We start from the raw sequence: 18,140 nt of genomic DNA, 5'->3' as shown, positions 1-18,140 counted from the left end.
GAGTGAGTGAGTGAGTGAGTGAGTGAGTGAGTGAGTGAGTGAGTGAGTGAGTGAGTGAGTGAGTGAGTGAGTGAGTGAGTGAGTGAGTGAGTGAGTGAGTGAGTGAGTGAGTGAGTGAGTGAGTGAGTGAGTGAGTGAGTGAGTGAGTGAGTGAGTGAGTGAGTGAGTGAGTGAGTGAGTGAGTGAGTGAGTGAGTGAGTGAGTGAGTGAGTGAGTGAGTGAGTGAGTGAGTGAGTGAGTGAGTGAGTGAGTGAGTGAGTGAGTGAGTGAGTGAGTGAGTGAGTGAGTGAGTGAGTGAGTGAGTGAGTGAGTGAGTGAGTGAGTGAGTGAGTGAGTGAGTGAGTGAGTGAGTGAGTGAGTGAGTGAGTGAGTGAGTGAGTGAGTGAGTGAGTGAGTGAGTGAGTGAGTGAGTGAGTGAGTGAGTGAGTGAGTGAGTGAGTGAGTGAGTGAGTGAGTGAGTGAGTGAGTGAGTGAGTGAGTGAGTGAGTGAGTGAGTGAGTGAGTGAGTGAGTGAGTGAGTGAGTGAGTGAGTGAGTGAGTGAGTGAGTGAGTGAGTGAGTGAGTGAGTGAGTGAGTGAGTGAGTGAGTGAGTGAGTGAGTGAGTGAGTGAGTGAGTGAGTGAGTGAGTGAGTGAGTGAGTGAGTGAGTGAGTGAGTGAGTGAGTGAGTGAGTGAGTGAGTGAGTGAGTGAGTGAGTGAGTGAGTGAGTGAGTGAGTGAGTGAGTGAGTGAGTGAGTGAGTGAGTGAGTGAGTGAGTGAGTGAGTGAGTGAGTGAGTGAGTGAGTGAGTGAGTGAGTGAGTGAGTGAGTGAGTGAGTGAGTGAGTGAGTGAGTGAGTGAGTGAGTGAGTGAGTGAGTGAGTGAGTGAGTGAGTGAGTGAGTGAGTGAGTGAGTGAGTGAGTGAGTGAGTGAGTGAGTGAGTGAGTGAGTGAGTGAGTGAGTGAGTGAGTGAGTGAGTGAGTGAGTGAGTGAGTGAGTGAGTGAGTGAGTGAGTGAGTGAGTGAGTGAGTGAGTGAGTGAGTGAGTGAGTGAGTGAGTGAGTGAGTGAGTGAGTGAGTGAGTGAGTGAGTGAGTGAGTGAGTGAGTGAGTGAGTGAGTGAGTGAGTGAGTGAGTGAGTGAGTGAGTGAGTGAGTGAGTGAGTGAGTGAGTGAGTGAGTGAGTGAGTGAGTGAGTGAGTGAGTGAGTGAGTGAGTGAGTGAGTGAGTGAGTGAGTGAGTGAGTGAGTGAGTGAGTGAGTGAGTGAGTGAGTGAGTGAGTGAGTGAGTGAGTGAGTGAGTGAGTGAGTGAGTGAGTGAGTGAGTGAGTGAGTGAGTGAGTGAGTGAGTGAGTGAGTGAGTGAGTGAGTGAGTGAGTGAGTGAGTGAGTGAGTGAGTGAGTGAGTGAGTGAGTGAGTGAGTGAGTGAGTGAGTGAGTGAGTGAGTGAGTGAGTGAGTGAGTGAGTGAGTGAGTGAGTGAGTGAGTGAGTGAGTGAGTGAGTGAGTGAGTGAGTGAGTGAGTGAGTGAGTGAGTGAGTGAGTGAGTGAGTGAGTGAGTGAGTGAGTGAGTGAGTGAGTGAGTGAGTGAGTGAGTGAGTGAGTGAGTGAGTGAGTGAGTGAGTGAGTGAGTGAGTGAGTGAGTGAGTGAGTGAGTGAGTGAGTGAGTGAGTGAGTGAGTGAGTGAGTGAGTGAGTGAGTGAGTGAGTGAGTGAGTGAGTGAGTGAGTGAGTGAGTGAGATACTAGACTCTACTTGGGAATCGACACTTGAATATATATATATCTGTATATTTTTCTTCCTTATTAGTTGATGTAATATATATTTTGATATTAATTTGTATTGATGTAAAGGTGTAACATTAATCTGTAAAATTTTTTTTTACACAAACACGAGCACATTATTCAGTAAACCGTTGCTAAATAAATAAAGTTTTATTGAAAAATCAAAGAAGACGACGTTTGTTTTCGATCACACCAACCATTGCCGCACACCTGTGTAGGTTCTGTAAAGTGAACGACTTTTATACAGGGATAATTATATGTGTGATATATATGATAATTATATGTGTGAATTATATTTCTGATTACATGAGAGTTCTGATATGACAGTAGTTGGATAATCATACATTACAGTGTCTTAAATTGTGTCTGAAAGGTCAAAGGGCTGACAGTTTTTGAACGCTTAGAAATACACATCTGGGTGCAGAGGGAGCTGATTGTGTAAATAAACAAAACATCATGGCCGGCATCACGAGTACTGCAGGCCGTAAGGAAGTCCTTCCATCCGGTCTTTAATGGCGCCGTCCATTTTTTCGCTCATGGCCACCGTGAAATAGTTTTTCCAGTCTCCTATTTCTCCTGCAAATGTAGTACAGACTACATTATTTACTTGTGAAAATGCTGCATAAGTAAATAAATAAATAAAAATGGACTTTTTGAGACAGTGAAAAATATTAAACCGATGCGCGTACTCTCACGCACACACTGAGACTTCCAAGACATGCTAGGACTCATTGTGATTGATACATTTATTTATACAGTTTTGTCAAGTAGTAAAACTGACCTTTTCGGTAAAATTCAAGAGGGGGAGGTTTTTTCTCCGCATTTTCCATTTCTAAAATTGAAAGCGGGATTTTTTTCAGCGCAGCTCCTTTCTTCAAATTATTGAAGCTGCAGGCATCGGTGATGTCTTTACAAAGCTGTTCGTCGACATCCAGTTCCAAAAACTTGGCCAAACGTTTCACATTTTCTAAGGGATTCTGAAATAAATCAAAAAAAGGCTTCAAGAGAACTAAAAAAATGGGCATCAGAAAGCGTCTACATCTGCATCGCTTTATATTTTTGATTGTTGCTTAAAACTGGAGTTGAATGTTGAAGGCAGAATTTTTGTGAAAGAATAATTTGAAGTAGACTGTGAAATATGAACCAACCTTCTTCATGTCTTCAAACGACAGAGTCAGAACTGGCAGGTCGGGGTTCTCCTCTACAAATGTGGTTACCTGCTTCATGTGCCAGAAGTAGTTGTCGAATGGCACTGAAATGAGATTTTTGTGCATGAAATAAATTTTATCTTTTATGCAACATGTACATCTTGAAGGTGATCAGCATTTTTAATAAACAGTTCTGCCTTGTTTTTCTCTTTTTAATGCCCTTGAAATCGGCAAAATAAACAAAAATTTACACAAACATTTCAAATGAGCATTCCAGAGAATGTTTAAGATCAAAGGAAACTGAATATTTATTCACTGACAAAAACTTTAATAGAAAATTGAAATTTAAAATATTTTTTCAAATTACATGTTTAAAGAAGTTGTTTGGTTGTTTTGGTTGTTTTTTTTTCTTTTCCTATTTTTCCGTTTTTATTATTAGTGGTTTGCAAGAACACCTTAGGAAAAAAAAAAGAATTTTCCATCAGGCACAGCAAAACGTTTAATCACTCTATTCAAAATTTACTTTACGTGAATCAAAAAAACTAAATTTACGAAAGGGAAGACTCAAAACAAAGTAAAAATTAACTTTGAAGTCAGCAAAATTTTAACTGTGAAATTTAAGAAATAATAGCAGCTAAGTATACATTAAGGAGGTTCATTGAGATTTGTTAACAATAAATAAATATATAAGTATGACATGTATAAATTATTGTTTACTGTATTGAAGTCTTGACAATTTGGCTACTAACAAAAAAAGAAAACGAAACAAAACAACAAACGAAACAAAACAAAATAAAATAACCCCCCAAACAGACACAAATATGTTACCCACATTTTCCAAAGAAAAATAACTCGCAGAAATCGTTGAATGCCATGTCATGGATCGGACCCTCATCAAAGGCTTTCATATGGTGATAGAAGGACACACAGGAATCTTTGGGATTTCGATACACATATAGGATCTTTGTTCGTTTCCCCTTCATTTGTTGCCATGGCAGCATGTAGAAGGGCAGGTGGGAGTTGAGGATCCTGGGAGAAGGTGTTTTCTCCAGTTTGTCAACGTCAATGAACTCCATCATGAGTTCCTCCTTGGGGCGACTGTCATACTCGGCCTTGCCCTGCAACAACATGGAGGTCACCTCCCACAGCCAGTGAGTTCCTGAAAAATGATTAAGGGAAGACAAAGCATAGATTTCTCCTTCCGTCGATAACTATTATGGTTTTGATTTTCTTTATTAAAGGGGAAGTACAGAGTCCTATTGTAAAGTGGACTCAACGGCAACAAATGAAGTTCTCCCCACTCCTTATTTTTACTTCCCCTGATAGGCGAGGCTTTTTTAAGGAACAGACCGAAGTCGGTATCGAACGTGCGATTTTCTGGTCAACAATCGAAATCACTGATAACCAGATCACAGAAGGTCCCCAATCCTTATATGATCTCTATCAATTGTTCTATTGTTTAATTATTTATTTGTTACCCTAATCAATATTATCTTAAACCTTTTAAAGAAATCTTTCTTCAAGGCTGAAGGATGTTCTGCTTGAGAGATACAAGTGTGTATATTTACTCGTGCTCGCTTGTGTGTAGTTTGTGTGTTAGAGTTGGTTCAAGGATCGAGATGGTTAGCTTTACCAATTTACCCACCTGCCTTAGGATAAGCACATATTATCATGTCATCATCCCGAAGCTGCATGTTTTTGAGATTATCAATATGAACATCTAAAGTCGTCGACAGCGTCGGTGGAACAAACGGCATACAGGCGTAACCGTCGAGAACATAGGTGAAAGGTCGGGGGTCATCTCCGAGGTAAGTCAGAGTTCCTGTTGTCCCATAGCGGGCAGAGAGGTCACGTGATGTGGCTGGCGTTGTTTGGGCAACTTCTGACTCCATTATCGTTTTCCGTTCTTTTCAAAAACAAATTTGTCTGAAATCTTGCATTTACCAAATAAAATTAATTTGATAAACTAATGAACTCTTTTGATTTTAATTTATTTTTATTATAGAAAAGTAATTTGCTCAGTGCTTTTGTAAAGATGGAAGCATTAATGTAAGCCAACGAATTCGTGAAAAGAAAGCAGGAATTTTTAATCTGAAAAACAGAAGTAAATAAACATCGATAATATTGAATAACTTAAAAACATTTGGTGGACTAATACTAATGGCTTTGTCGTGCACCATTTGTTACAACTGCACTGTTAGAGTCTCCACCTAGAAAAAAATTTTATGCACGTGATATTTCAATGGTTTTAGTCGTGACAGAGCTGTGTAAACATAGAAACTCACCCAGCTCCCCGACAAACAACAGTAATGACACTCTGAGCAATAACTTTTTGCTTAAATCATAACATTTAAGTTCTGAATCCCGATTCCTTTGCTATGGGTTTTGCAAAAGGAAATACTATTTTAAACAAGTGTAGATCATGCTGATCTAACAAAGGGACCAGCCCATACACTATATTGCGAAGAGTTTTTGATTAATTTTTACTTATCTTCCACCAAAACTGACCGTTTGAAAAATCTCCAGTGACACTGAAACTTTGGGCACAGAATTTAATGGTGTGTGATGACCACAATTAATTTTCTATCTTCTAGGTGACTGCTAGGCGACTGTGTGTCTGCCAGAAGGAACCCTGGTTTCTCGACTCTTCTAAACACACTGTAGTTGTTCATCTTCACTCAGACGAATTTAGCACCCTCGGGGTGATCATCAGGTGTCAAGAGGGGAGATACAAAATGCGAATAAAAATTTGAGTCTTCTTCGTGACAAGATGAGTCTACTCTTGGCTCTTTGCTTTGGGTAGCATCCTCTGTACTGTTGCTATCATGGGGGTAACATGCTCTGTAATGTTGCTATCATGTGGTAACATGCTCTGTAATGTTGCTATCATGAGTAGGTGTTCAACGAACAACGATCTCTCGTTATCTAAAAGGTCAGATATACAGGACTGTCTTATCATCTTTTGTGTGTTCATGTAAATATACTAGACACTACTGGCGATTATTTAGTTGATGCAATAAACACGTTTAATATAAGCACACGTTTTAGGATTCCACAAAAGCAAGTCTTAAATAAATAAATAAATAAATAAATAAAGTTCTACTGAAAAATCAAAGAAAGGGACGTTTGTGTTCCATCACACCAACCATTCACGCATTCCATACACTGTCTCGGTTATGTAAAGTGAATAACTTTTATGCAAGGCTAATAATTACATGGGTAAATTACATGATCAAATGAGAATTTTGATTACATGACCGTTGGCTAATCTACATTACAATTTCTAAGTTCAAAGGGCTGACAGTTTTATTGTGCTGAAAAAACATCATTTTAAAACTCCCTAATAACAACGCAACTATTCAAAAATATAAAGTTAAAACAAAAAATATGAAATATAAAAAAAATAAAAAATAAAAATAAAGTCGACCAGTGCAACAGATACAATCATATTAAAATTCCTTTTGCTTTAAAATATCTATCAGTATGTTGTGCTATGGCTGTGCCAGTATTATTTATAAATTAATACTAAAACTCAGTCTTTTTAAACTCCAGTCTTGTTACTTTGCTCCGTGAAACAATAAATTTAACGGCTTTTTAACCCCATTGAGCAAGAGATTAACATCACTTCTGTGCGAAAGTTTTAAAATATCGCTTACTCACATGAATAGACAAATGCTGTGCTGAAAAACTAATTTATAACCAGACATTATTCTATACATATTTACCTTCAAAACCACCTGCTGACTTGTGTCGTGTTCCTCGATAATAAGTTAACACAGTGGCAGAGAGAAAATTAGGGCATCTGAGCCAAGTAATGAAGCGATGACACCGACGAACTTTGAACTTGTCGACTATTTTTGACCTGTTGATAAGCCAAACGCACGGCCAACCTTTTGTCTCTTACACAAATATTTGCACGTTGGCAAGTGTTCATCTATCAGATGAATGAGTTAACCCTTTGCAGGGAGTGACAGGTGAAGATTAGTTTATGCACACTGCACAGGGACAGAAGGCAGGTTAAAAAAATAAATACACATTTAGATAGATATGCTGCTTTTTTAAATTTCTTATGTATGCCGGTATCAGGAGCTACGGTTAAAGAAGACTTAAAAATATTCTTCTTCATTGGCCTATTACTATAAGAATGGCAGCTTCTCTGACCATCAGTCTATTTTGTTGCATCAGAATCCAGTCCATCCTGCTGTGTAGAAATTCGCTTTCATTCCTAAAGCCTTACACTTCTAGTTTGGCCACTGTAAATATTTTTTCCATTTTTTTCTTTGCTTTGCTAGATACATGAGTAGCAGCTGGTTGGTTGGCCATCCATTTCTGAAGCGAAAGGCTAAATTGCATCTAATCCCCACACCTTTGTTTATTCTTCGGTCATTCTCGAGGATGGTATTTAGCGTGAACTAAGTCTGTTTTATTTGCTGCTTCAAATCTTTCTTTTCATTAAGTCCTTATTCTAATTATATTTATATACTTTAACTTGGACATTGCCTCGTCCCAATCACACATTGCAATATCAATATTCATGTTCACATAAAAAAACTTTTTAATGCAGGTCATTTAATGTAGACTAATGTAGAATGTAGACTACTTGAACAAAATAAAATCGTTATTTTTATAATAATCATCTTCACTGGCGTTTCTGTTTGCTTATGATGTCTTCTCACAAGGATGATGGGTCTGTAATTCAGGAGTACTGCAAGACATACGGAAGACCCACCATAGCCTCTTTGGCCATGTTGTCCAGTCGCTCGCTCATTGCCACGGTTAAGTAATTCTTCCAGTCGCCAGCCTCTCCTGTTGTAAACAAGTAAACAAAAGACATTTAGGAACATTTCTGCAATTATGAGGAGGGGGAGAGCAATCAGCCACATTCTTGCACTCACATCAGTCACTGATTAAGTTTGAAGACAAGAGACTGGCAGGCACACAGCAGACAGCTGAGAGACGGATGGAAGGGTTTAAGGGAAGATAAAAATACGGGGAAAATTACCCAACATAGAAAAGAAAGACAAACATGGCTGACCTTTCCTATACATATCGGCATCTGTGACACGGCGAGTTTCACCTTTGGTGACCTCTTTCTTCTCAGCCTGCTTCTTCATGTTCTGGAAACTGCAGGCCTCTACAATCTCCTCACAAACCTCGTCCGCGATCGACACAGACAGGAATTCGGCAATTCTCTTCACTCTCTCCAGAGGGTTCTTTGAGAAAAACAAGATTTCACACAATTCTCTTTTGAAATAAAAGTTACTATTCGTGGGATTTCTTACTTACTTTCTTTACTTGCTGTGAGTATTTTGATGCCTGTAAGATTTCACATGCTTTTATTTCTTGATAATTTCTACAGCATATGCTTCGTTACTGGAGTCTTTTTATTTCCTTTACTTCCATATTAAAGGAGGCGCATCGAATAACTAATAAAATAGTAATAATAGAATCAAATTGTGTATTGATACAGTGCAGCGATTGACAGGATGTGGATGACATTAACTTGAAAAATTGTGGAAGTCTTCGTTTACTTAGGTTCCGAGTATTTACTTTCACCTTTTTCATGTCTTCGAAAGACAAGTTGAATACCGGCACATCCGGGTTCTCTTGGGTAAATTTGTGAAACTGCTGTAAGTAAGCGAAGTATTTGCCATAAGCACCTGCACAAACATAAATAAATCTAGCGCCATTCCATCACCGTTGCAATGTCTGTTAAAGTTAACTTTTAAGTATCTGTTGCCTTTTCTTCTCATTTTCTTGTCTTTTGCAAGGCTCTAGATGAACTGAAGACAGGTTTTAGTCAAAGATAATGCATAGCTTAGCATAACTCATAACAAAAACATTGCATGTGAAAGCACAAACCTCTGCCATTGATGAAGTTCTCAAAGTACTCGGCAAACTCCAATGGTCTCGGAACCTTTTGGCGAAGTGCAATGCCTTTAGACATGTGGAAGAAGGATACTACAGTGTCCTTGGGGTTGCGATAAATGTGGAAAACCTTGATCCTTTTGTCCCGGATTTGTTCCCATGGCAACATGGAAAAAGGAAGATGAGAGTTCAGGATTCGCGGCGACTGCATGGCCGCCATTTCATCCACGTCGACGAACTCCATCATGAGCTGTTCTTTGCGCCTGGGATCGTATTCCGCCTTGCCTTGCAACAACATGGAGGTCACCTCCCACAGCCAGTGAGTTCCTGGGCAAACAAATAAAACACTTTTCAGGCATCTGAGTATATCTGAGTATCTTTACACACCTTGTCCTGAAATGTGTCGTATAGTTTTAGAAAGACACCAGCATCCGTGTTTTGATTATTGTTATCATCTTACCTGCTTTAGGATAACAAAGCATCAAAATGTCATCGTCCCGAAGCTCCACCTTTCTCAGCCCATCGATGGCCTTTCTCCACTCTTCCACACTCTTGCGCTTGACCGGAAGTGGAAACCCGTCCACGTCGATTGTTATTAAGTTAGCGACCGGCTCTGCTGCTTCTCCGCCCGACATTGTGCCTCTGTCTTGTGTTTGTGTTTGTGTTCTCACCTCTGTAGGGATCCAGTGTACGTATCTGTGTCAACTACTGAGATGCAGGATGTATTTATCAACATTCATGATAAGAGCTGGGCTATCAGTGGATGTTGAGGACGGGTCATGGTCTATCTGTTTATTTGAATGAATAAATTCCCGTCTTCTCCGGACAAATATGGACAAAAGTTTATGTGAAGTGTTTATGTGAAGGTTTAGTACAAAAGTTTGTCAAACATGGCCAAAAGGTGTCTACTTTTGTCCAGGGTCTTTATCCACTCACCCTCATATACTGTATTTCTTTTCACAAGTCATCAGCAAACCAGTTACTGTCGACTTTAAATAATTAATAATTATGATACTATTTAACAAAAATGCAGAGAACAGGACACTTTTAATAGATTGTTTAATAGACTTGTATAGTATGTGTATAGATATGTACATACATATCTATGTACAATCTTTCGGGATGAGTAAAAAAGGTTTGGTCCTTTCTCTCTGTTTAAAAAAGTATCCTCCGTGTGTTGTGTGCTAAAGTAATACTGGTTACAAAAAGACAGCTGACACAGATGCATGCCTCCGTGGAAAATTAGTGGATATGTAGAACATTAAACATTAACCTGAACACTAACCTAACAAAATAAAGAATTAGAAAATCTTTATATTCATAGACTTTGTGGATGTGGTAAAAATCGCATTCGTTCTCTCTCCCTCCCGCATCTCTCTCTTTCTCTCCCCACCACACTTTCTCACTCCTTTCTTTTTCCCGCACCCCATTAGTTCATTTCTTTTCCAGTACTGTTTCTACTACTATTACAGGTCCCGAGATGAATTCTAGGAAGAACACCGATGGTGTCAGGATGTTGCTTCACGAGTACTGTATGACTAAAGGCATGTCTTTCATCTCTTCATTTACGACTGTATCCATCCGCTCGCTCATGGCCACAGTAAAGTAGTTCTTCCAGTCGCCCACCTCTCCTGAAACACGAACATACGGGGATCAGAAGGCTGACAAAACGGTAAAACGAAGATTTCCTGAGTTGTCAGATGAGTTAAGAACTAGATACTAAATTTCAAATGTGAATTATATGAGTGAGGCAGCTGCAATGCGTTTTCATTACAATGTAATAATGAGACAAAGAGTTACACAGTATCATTATTACCTTTTCTATACATTGTGATTTTGGGGAGTGGAGTTTTTACGCAGATTTCAGGTTCCTCTTTGTTGTCATCTTGTTTCTTCATATTCTGGAAACTGCAGGCTTCTGCAATTTTCTCACACAGCTGTTGTGATGCTGGAACTTTCAGAAACTCTGCAAGCTGTTGTACTTTTGCTGCTGGATTCTGAAATTTTTTTCAATGAAAACAATTTTATCAGTTTAAAGAGAGATCCTTGAGAACGTGTGTGTGTGTGTTAGTCAGTCAGTGTGTTTGTGTATTCTTATAGAGGTCTTCCCTGTTTCATATAATTTTAAGTAAGGCCAGAATGGTTCGATCTAGTCTTAAGGTTCAAAGTCTCATTACAAACCCGTTTCATTTCTTCAAATGAGATAGTCAACACTGGGACAGTCGGATTCTCACGGGCGAAAGCGTTAAACTGCCGCAGGTAGTTGAAGTAGCCACCATACATGACTAAAAGAAAATCAGATGCACACATCTTAGCGACTACTCCAGTCCTTGATGTTTACTTCCCTTCGGGATATCTGGCTACAGTAGGATGAGTACTCTATGTGTGTGTGAGAGAATTTTAAATTCGAAATAATAAACAGATATAAACAGCCCCACGCTATCCTAATATTAAAATTTACTGTGGGGAAAGGACATGGAAATGTCTTTGTTTTTGCAGATGTTTACTACCTTGCTGACAAGCACTCTTAAAAATGAAGTGCACTTCGCCCTATGTAAGATTAATTAATTAATTGAGTAAGAAGTAAATTTTGTCCGTATTTATTTAATTTTTATTTTTTTTACTTATCTCTACCAAAATACTACAGCAAACATTTATAAAAGAAGAGCTTCTCACCTTTGCCAGTTATAAATTGTTCAAAAAAGTCTGAAAACTCCAATGATTTTCCGTGAAGTTTCCAAACGTCTTTCATCATGAAGTACATGGACACAGCAGTGTCCTTGGGATTACGATAAACATGAAGGACCTTGACACGCTTGTCTCTGATCTGTTGCCACGGCAACATAGAAAACGGAAGATGCGTATTGAGGATGCGCGGAGACGCCATGGCCTCTATCATGTCGACGTCGACAAACTCGACCATCAGCTGTTCCTTGCGACGAGTCTCGTACTCGGCCTTGCCTTGGACCAGCATGGAGGTCACCTCCCACAGCCAGTGAGTTCCTGACCAACAGATATGGTGTGATTATAAGTGATTATACAGTGGTGTGATTATAAGCTTACTCAATACTCAATGTGCTGTCGTAGTGGACAATAAAACAGCAGCGCAGGGATACGAGACATCTGTGCAAGACCATACAGGAATATCTTATCTTTTACTCGTGGTTGCGTTTTCCTGCTAGGTGATTCACTTGGGTGCGACGAAAATTGCTCCCATTCCCGTATAGCCCCTTGCCTGACCCTTTCCACTGTTCTACATTTTGACCTTACGATGATTTTCTCTCTTGCCACCTTCACTGACATTTCACGTGGGTCTTTCTCGTTCTGTCTTCCCCGTCCTCGTGCGTGCGTGTGCACTTGCACTTTAGAGTTTTGCTGGATGAAAGATTTTTCCCACCTCAGCTTCTTTCACATCCGAGAGTCCTCTTCACATCGAAGCTGTGTGGCCCCACCCTTCAGTCGATGCCTCTGACATCAGTCTAACGATCGACACTTACCTCGATCAGTCTCTTACCTGTTTTAGGATAGCTGCACAGCAGAATATCATCGTCCTGAAGCTCCATTTTGCGCAGATCGGCGATGTGTTTCTCCCACCCCGTGGTACTTCTCAAAATGGGAAGAGGGATCCCCTCCACCACAGGGATCACCAGGTCACGAAGTTCCTTTTTCTCCATGTCCGACATTTTGGCTGCGCTGTCCTCTGGGCCGGACATTGTTGCTGACGGTTTGTTTCCGTTTGTGTCTCGGCAGCGACGAAATACTCTCTTTCTTTTGAAGTGGGTTCGTGTGGGCACTTCAGGATATTTTGTGAGCTTTTATTTTTGCTCAGCCACGCTCAGCTGTTCGTTTTCCCGGGAGGCTGCATGTCGTCTGCCAAACACGCACTGTCATTGGCTGCGCACGCGGCAAGGTGGTCACGTGACATGCATTTTCGTTCTGCTGCGCCAGCTTGTCGTCTGCTATTCCGATTCACAGACACGTTGTACCCAGAAAATGTTTTTTTCTTTGAAAGAGGATCGCCTTTGTGAGTCTATTATCAGCATGAATGCCGTCAATAAACAGAGATAAGCTTGTGTAAGACTACAAGTCCGGAGTTAAACAACTGATAGAACGATTTTAAAAAAGTTCAAACGAAGCTGTCGTGTTGTTAATTATTGTCATACTCCACAGATTCGAGGTTTTGTTTGAGTTGTGGGTTATATTGTTAAAATAGATAAATAGTTTTTAATTGGTAATTTAAGTGTAAGAGAAAAATGTCATAGGGATGGGCCTTCGTCTGTTGTTTCTGCCGTTCATGATCTTGGCATAATCCTGATTTATATATATATAATGATTTTCGTACACGCATGCTGTCAAACACTCTATTATATGTAACTAGGTGTCACATGGAGAGAAAAGCACGCGTGCTCCGAGGTCGGACCCTGGGACACTAGCAAACAACCCCCTACCCCTGAAAAAGTAGGGCAGCTAGGGCAGGCTGGAGAGGCGCGGAAGAGCAGAGGAGTAGAGGAAGTCATGGAGTGCATTTTTGTCGTGCTGAGGTCACGTGGGTTTCTGTTTGCAGACGCAGTGGTTGCCTGTATGGAGGGGATTGTTGATCATATTATCACACATTTGCTCGTGTCATATACTTAGGTATGCGAGAGAGGAAGAAATAACTGTGGAGGACTTTTCTCAGTTATGTGTCTTTTCTCTCATGCTGTCCTGTTGCTTTCTTGTTTATTCAAATTCTCACTGTGCATCATCTAGTCCCTTAACACAGAGACAATACAGATATCAAGTTTTATTGAAAGAAGAAAATAAAGACACGCACAAGACACAAGACGACACACAAACAAGTAAATCACGAAAAACAAGATTGCAAATACTACATGCTCTGGTCCTGCCCAAGTTTCTCTTCTTTGCTCTCACCCTCAGACGAGATTCAGAGCCTCAGACAAACACCAGCCAACAGGTGAGGTCATGCAATGCGATTACAAACAAGAACAAACCGCAACAAATAAATGTTTGCTTTGCTATGGGTCTCGCTTTTTAGGGTTATGACATAAATAATGAGGTAAAGGGCGCCGAGAGGACAGGTCACCATGGACAGGGCTAAACAAATGCACGAAATGCAAACGACATTTCAAACAATACAAAAGGTTAAACATGTATTTATGAAGTACCCATTCTTGATACAACAATTCATGAACACACAAATATACATGGGAGGAGAAAACAGTAAGTTTTTAGATGCTTTCTGAAAGAGGAGAGGCAGTTTATTTCAAAAAGAGGACCAGAGACAGAATAGGAACGAAGACCAAGTATACGAAGTCAGGTCCAAGGAATGCAAGGCCTGAGAGAATAAGAAGCGAATATAGGCGGTGTGTGGAGATGAAGTGAGTTTGGTAAGTAGGTAGATGGAGGCAGAGCCATTAAGACACTTATAAAAGTGGAACCAGTGGAGTGCAGTAAGCAAAGGAGTCACGTGATCAGTTTTATTCTTACGGAAATTGAGACGACAGCACTGATTTGAACACGTGGACTAGAAAATATTGACGGCAAAGTCAGGAAGGCCAACAATACTGGAGTTATAGTAGTCAACACAAAAATACAACAATGTACTTTAGTCATATTTGTGATAAGCTTTTTGAACACTAGCCAAATTGTTAATAATTATTTTGCTCTATCAGCCTGAGAAAAAAGTAGATTAGATAAAAGACCACCAGTGACATTGCACAGAACCTGCTTTTGTTCAATGCTACTGTGATGAACTCATCACTTAATTAATTTACTGAGGTGTCAATCTACTGAAGCAGTTACCGGTCTTTTCATCGAAGCACTTTCTAAGCGGGTAAGGTTACAAAAGTTCCATAATTGTCCAGTTGCATTTATTTTATATTAATTAATTTAATTAATATTTGAATTATATGCTCGATTGTAATGTGACTGGGGCTTTGCTGATTGCTAGTCTTGGCTAATTGCTAATACTTGTGAAGAGAGTTGACCTGCCAGGTAACCCTTCCTGTCAGAAGATCATTGGCATCGATTGTCTTTCCAGATGACATAGAGGCACATGCAAACTTTTGATTCTGTTTCCTTATTATACCTGATCCAGATATCATGTCGACTAAGAAAAAGAAAAAAAAAAGAAAGACTACAGTCAAAAAATGTCTCATGATAATGAAGTTCATACCACACAACAAGCCGTAGATCGGGTTTATTTTTTAAGTCAATCTCCCATCAGATAATAGTGATAGCGATCTGAAATAAATTTTTGTTTTTTTAATTATCCTTGATTAATTAAGCTTGACAGAACCGCTGAAGGTGTGAAAGTCTGTTAGAAAATTGCAGGTACAACCGTTCCTTTTATTTTGTAGTGAAGGTTAGGTTTAGTATGATATTCTGATTAAGAGCATCATGTCTTCCTGTGTAAAAATGAAAAATTAAAAGTTGCTTATTATTACAGTTTAGTGCTGTTGTGAAAGGGACATTTGGTGTTAGTTCATACAGACTTACCAGTGCAGTGATAAACGATATTTTTTTTATCTGACCCTTTACATCATAAAGGAACATCCATCGTCAGACCCATCTACACTTCACTTATCTGTTTTGATAATTTCTTTACTGAAATACGTAATTCAAGATTATCCTTTTAACAATTACCGCACTGAAATTAGCTCATCACCTCATTACGAGAAAATTCTAGGTTTAGAAAAGATTAGTCATCAGCATTAAGTTTTAGTATTTGTATAATCAGTGTGAGTATAATAATTTCTCTTTGACCAGAATAAAAGCCATTTCTGCACATTTAAGAAATAAAACCTGCTTATGGAGTCGGAAAGTCCTCAAACACCACAAAGCGAAAATGGCGACATCACTTCTCGTTGTGGGACGGCGGGAACTATGACCTTCCTGGGAGATGACCCTCGACCTTTCACCTATGTCCTCAATGGCTTCCCCTTCATGCCAGTTCCTCCATCGTCACTATCCACCAGCTGGGATGTCCATGTAAATGACATCAAACGCATGCAAATTCGAGAGGACGACATGCTAATTTGTGCTTATCCTAAGGCAGGTGAGTTCCTGGGGCCGTGAGCAGTCAGGTAGAGTCAGTTGTCATGGGAAACGACTCTGTTGATGTCGCTTGAACCCTGGGACCGTAGTTATAAAAGACAATGAGTTCATAGGGTAAAGCTTGGTCCTTTATCGCTAAAAAAACATGCTTGCATCATCTGCAAAATATTTCATTACAGTCATTACTTCAATGGTATTTCGTAGACAGAAGACGCTTTCAATATCGGTGGGATCAAGACAGACCTCAGATAAAAAGTAATGGTAATAACAAGCATACTGATTATGGCCACAAAAGTAGTGATCAATGTAAAACACAGAAGTTAAATCGTGTATCCAGTTGATAATGATAGAAGTCTCTCCTTATCAATATATTTGTACAACTTGCAGGCACTCACTGGCTATGGGAGGTGTGTTCCATGCTGTTACAGGGAAAGGCCGAGTATGAAAACCGTGCCAAAGAGGAACTCATGATAGAGTTTACCAACATTGACAAACTGGAGAAAACGCCATCACCCAGGATCCTCAATTCCCATCTTCCTTTCTACATGCTGCCATGGCAACAGCTGAAAGAGAAAAAAACAAAAATTCTATACGTGTATCGAAATCCCAAAGATTCCTGTGTGTCCTACTACCACCACCTGAAAGCACAAGTCACCACCCCCATACCTGAACTCTCATTCAACGAGTTCTGCGAATTGTATTTCTTCGGAAAGTGTTTGTATTGTTTCTGATCAGTTTCTAGACAAATTATTAGGGCTGAAAAAATATGCTTAATTTAATACACTGTAATATATTTGAAAACAATTACGGAGCAGTAAATGAATTAAAACAATTCAGGCTCCTCTAAAACGGTGTGTATCTACCAGTTGATCATTTTTGTATTTTTTCTAGAGCTAGATGAGATGTCTACCGAACAAGTGGGAGTTTAGACATAGGAGAGAGAAAGGAAGATAATCATTTAAAAGTCATACTGTGCAAAGAGAAAAGGACAGAAAAAGAAAAACACAGCAAATGACAGTGTGAATCTATTAAAACAAAACAAAACAAAACAAAACAAAAACGCACACGTTGAATAAACGTGAAAAATAATTATTTAGTGCATATACATATTGTTTCAGTGCCCTTAGACAACTACTTCTGGCATATGAAACAGGTGACTACATTTCTACTAGAGAATCCAGAAGTGCCAGTTCTGACTCTGTCGTTTGAAGACATGAAGAAGGTATCGTTAATCATCATCATCATCAAGCTAAAAGTATTCAATTCCAAAAAAACTGTTAAAATTTGAATATATATCAGCAGCACTTACTGAAACCCCTTTAAGTTCACGTGTTGCCGTTTTCTTCCAGAATCCTTCGGAAAATGTGAAACGTTTGGCCAAGTTTTTGGAATTGGACATCGAAGATAAACTTTGTGAAGACATCGCCGAAGCCTGCAGCTTCAAGAACTTGAAGAAAGGAGCTGACCTGAAAAGACCCTGGCGTGACCTGAAAATTGGAGAGCGGAAGCAGCCTCCTCCTGAATTTTACCGTAAAGGTCAGTTACATGGTTTTCTGAAAGAAAAATATTAAATGAAAAAAATCGTCAAGTTTGTGTCCTTGTGTGTGCCCGCGCGCCTGTATGTGTGAGTCTGCTTCCAATGTCGTATTGTGTCCATTTGTACTTTTTTTATGCGAACATTTGAAATAATTCTGTCGATAATTTACTGATGTTCCAGGGGAAATAGGAGACTGGAAGAACTACTTCACAGTGGCCATGAGCGAAAAGATGGACGCCGTTATTAAGGAGCAGGTGGAAGGACTTCCTTACAGCTTCCAATATTCAAATTAATCGCCAAGACAAACTTTCTTTTTTTTCCTGCAATGTTTTTCCTGCCAGTAGTAGTAACAATAATAATAGACTACTAGGTAGACCATCGATTTCCAAGTGTCCAAAAGTTTTTTTTTTGTAATGGAGGGATAAAAAAACTTTCTTTGCACTTTTTTTTTTTGTTTTGAAAAATCGAAACTATTCCATGCTATCTGAGCTAGAAAATGTTCCAGAATTGCAACTGCTAGAAACATTCTGCAACCTAAATTTGCGTCTGATTGAAATTTTGGATAGAGAGGAAATAGAGAAGAAGAGCTCTTTAAATTTACATCTGTACAAGGCAAAAAGTGTGCGACATTAAATACATAGCGGAATCCTACTTTCTTTTCATCCTACATATTAACCAACGCAAATATCTTTCTCTTACATTTAAAATCTCTCTGTATTTCTCTCTCACACACATACAAGGATATCTGACATACAAACGCACACCAAATCAACTCAC

General features: G+C 39.5%; 3 protein-coding genes across 6 annotated transcripts; 1 reads left to right on the top strand and 2 right to left on the bottom strand.

Moving 5' to 3' along the window:
• Positions 1–1,884: 1,884 nt before the first annotated feature.
• On the bottom strand, positions 1,885–6,724 carry LOC112561759 (sulfotransferase family cytosolic 1B member 1-like). 2 transcript variants are annotated; one of them, XM_025234442.1, is made up of 6 exons: positions 6,628–6,724; positions 4,548–4,808; positions 3,735–4,061; positions 2,903–3,006; positions 2,536–2,731; positions 1,885–2,330 (listed from the first exon to the last, which is right to left on the bottom strand). In XM_025234442.1, exons 2-6 carry the CDS (start codon positions 4,792–4,794, stop codon positions 2,221–2,223), a joined length of 984 nt encoding a protein of 327 aa, XP_025090227.1. In that variant the 5' UTR covers positions 4,795–4,808; positions 6,628–6,724; the 3' UTR covers positions 1,885–2,220. The 2 variants fall into 2 exon arrangements, with proteins under 2 accessions (XP_025090227.1, XP_025090228.1); XM_025234443.1 differs by lacking the exon at positions 6,628–6,724 and adding an exon at positions 5,411–5,663.
• A 726-nt stretch (positions 6,725–7,450) lies between these two features.
• On the bottom strand, positions 7,451–12,663 carry LOC112561761 (sulfotransferase 1A1-like). 3 transcript variants are annotated; one of them, XM_025234445.1, is made up of 5 exons: positions 12,285–12,662; positions 8,765–9,097; positions 8,459–8,562; positions 7,938–8,115; positions 7,451–7,708 (listed from the first exon to the last, which is right to left on the bottom strand). In XM_025234445.1, the coding sequence occupies exons 1-5, from the start codon at positions 12,481–12,483 to the stop codon at positions 7,599–7,601; spliced, it is 924 nt and encodes a 307-aa protein (XP_025090230.1). In that variant the 5' UTR covers positions 12,484–12,662; the 3' UTR covers positions 7,451–7,598. The 3 variants fall into 3 exon arrangements, with proteins under 3 accessions (XP_025090230.1, XP_025090232.1, XP_025090231.1); XM_025234447.1 differs by lacking the exon at positions 12,285–12,662 and adding an exon at positions 9,231–10,220; XM_025234446.1 differs by lacking the exons at positions 7,451–7,708; positions 7,938–8,115; positions 8,459–8,562; positions 8,765–9,097 and adding exons at positions 9,805–10,401; positions 10,587–10,767; positions 10,952–11,055; positions 11,447–11,773 and having other exon boundaries at positions 12,285–12,663.
• Positions 12,664–14,461: 1,798 nt separating this feature from the next.
• Positions 14,462–18,009, top strand: LOC112561760 (sulfotransferase family cytosolic 1B member 1-like). The gene is made up of 6 exons (XM_025234444.1): positions 14,462–14,603; positions 15,539–15,827; positions 16,214–16,540; positions 16,945–17,048; positions 17,176–17,362; positions 17,544–18,009. Exons 2-6 carry the CDS (start codon positions 15,581–15,583, stop codon positions 17,654–17,656), a joined length of 978 nt encoding a protein of 325 aa, XP_025090229.1. The 5' UTR covers positions 14,462–14,603; positions 15,539–15,580; the 3' UTR covers positions 17,657–18,009.
• Positions 18,010–18,140: the final 131 nt, after the last annotated feature.

Source organism: Pomacea canaliculata, linkage group LG4 (genome assembly GCF_003073045.1).
Source record: "Pomacea canaliculata isolate SZHN2017 linkage group LG4, ASM307304v1, whole genome shotgun sequence".
Lineage (NCBI taxonomy): Eukaryota > Metazoa > Mollusca > Gastropoda > Architaenioglossa > Ampullariidae > Pomacea > Pomacea canaliculata.
Note: the sequence above shows the minus strand (reverse complement) of the source record. Positions and strands in the feature narration are given on the sequence as shown.

What these genes read in the sequence shown, in the direction of transcription:
- LOC112561759 (XM_025234442.1), bottom strand. Translation starts at nt 4,794, where the DNA reads ATGGAGTCAGAAGTTGCCCAAACAACGCCAGCCACATCACGTGACCTC. An exon ending in ATGTGCTTATCCTAAGGCAG is followed by an intron (nt 4,062 to 4,547) that starts GTGGGTAAATTG and finishes ATCATTTTTCAG; the next exon opens with GAACTCACTGGCTGTGGGAG. An exon ending in GTTATTTTTCTTTGGAAAAT is followed by an intron (nt 3,007 to 3,734) that starts GTGGGTAACATA and finishes ATCTCATTTCAG; the next exon opens with TGCCATTCGACAACTACTTC.
- LOC112561761 (XM_025234445.1), bottom strand. Translation starts at nt 12,483, where the DNA reads ATGTCCGGCCCAGAGGACAGCGCAGCCAAAATGTCGGACATGGAGAAA. An exon ending in GAACTTCATCAATGGCAGAG is followed by an intron (nt 8,563 to 8,764) that starts GTTTGTGCTTTC and finishes ATGTTTGTGCAG; the next exon opens with GTGCTTATGGCAAATACTTC. An exon ending in CTTTCGAAGACATGAAAAAG is followed by an intron (nt 8,116 to 8,458) that starts GTGAAAGTAAAT and finishes TTTTTCTCAAAG; the next exon opens with AACCCTCTGGAGAGAGTGAA.
- LOC112561760 (XM_025234444.1), top strand. Translation starts at nt 15,581, where the DNA reads ATGGAGTCGGAAAGTCCTCAAACACCACAAAGCGAAAATGGCGACATC. An exon ending in ATTGTATTTCTTCGGAAAGT is followed by an intron (nt 16,541 to 16,944) that starts GTTTGTATTGTT and finishes ATATTGTTTCAG; the next exon opens with TGCCCTTAGACAACTACTTC. An exon ending in CGTTTGAAGACATGAAGAAG is followed by an intron (nt 17,049 to 17,175) that starts GTATCGTTAATC and finishes GTTTTCTTCCAG; the next exon opens with AATCCTTCGGAAAATGTGAA.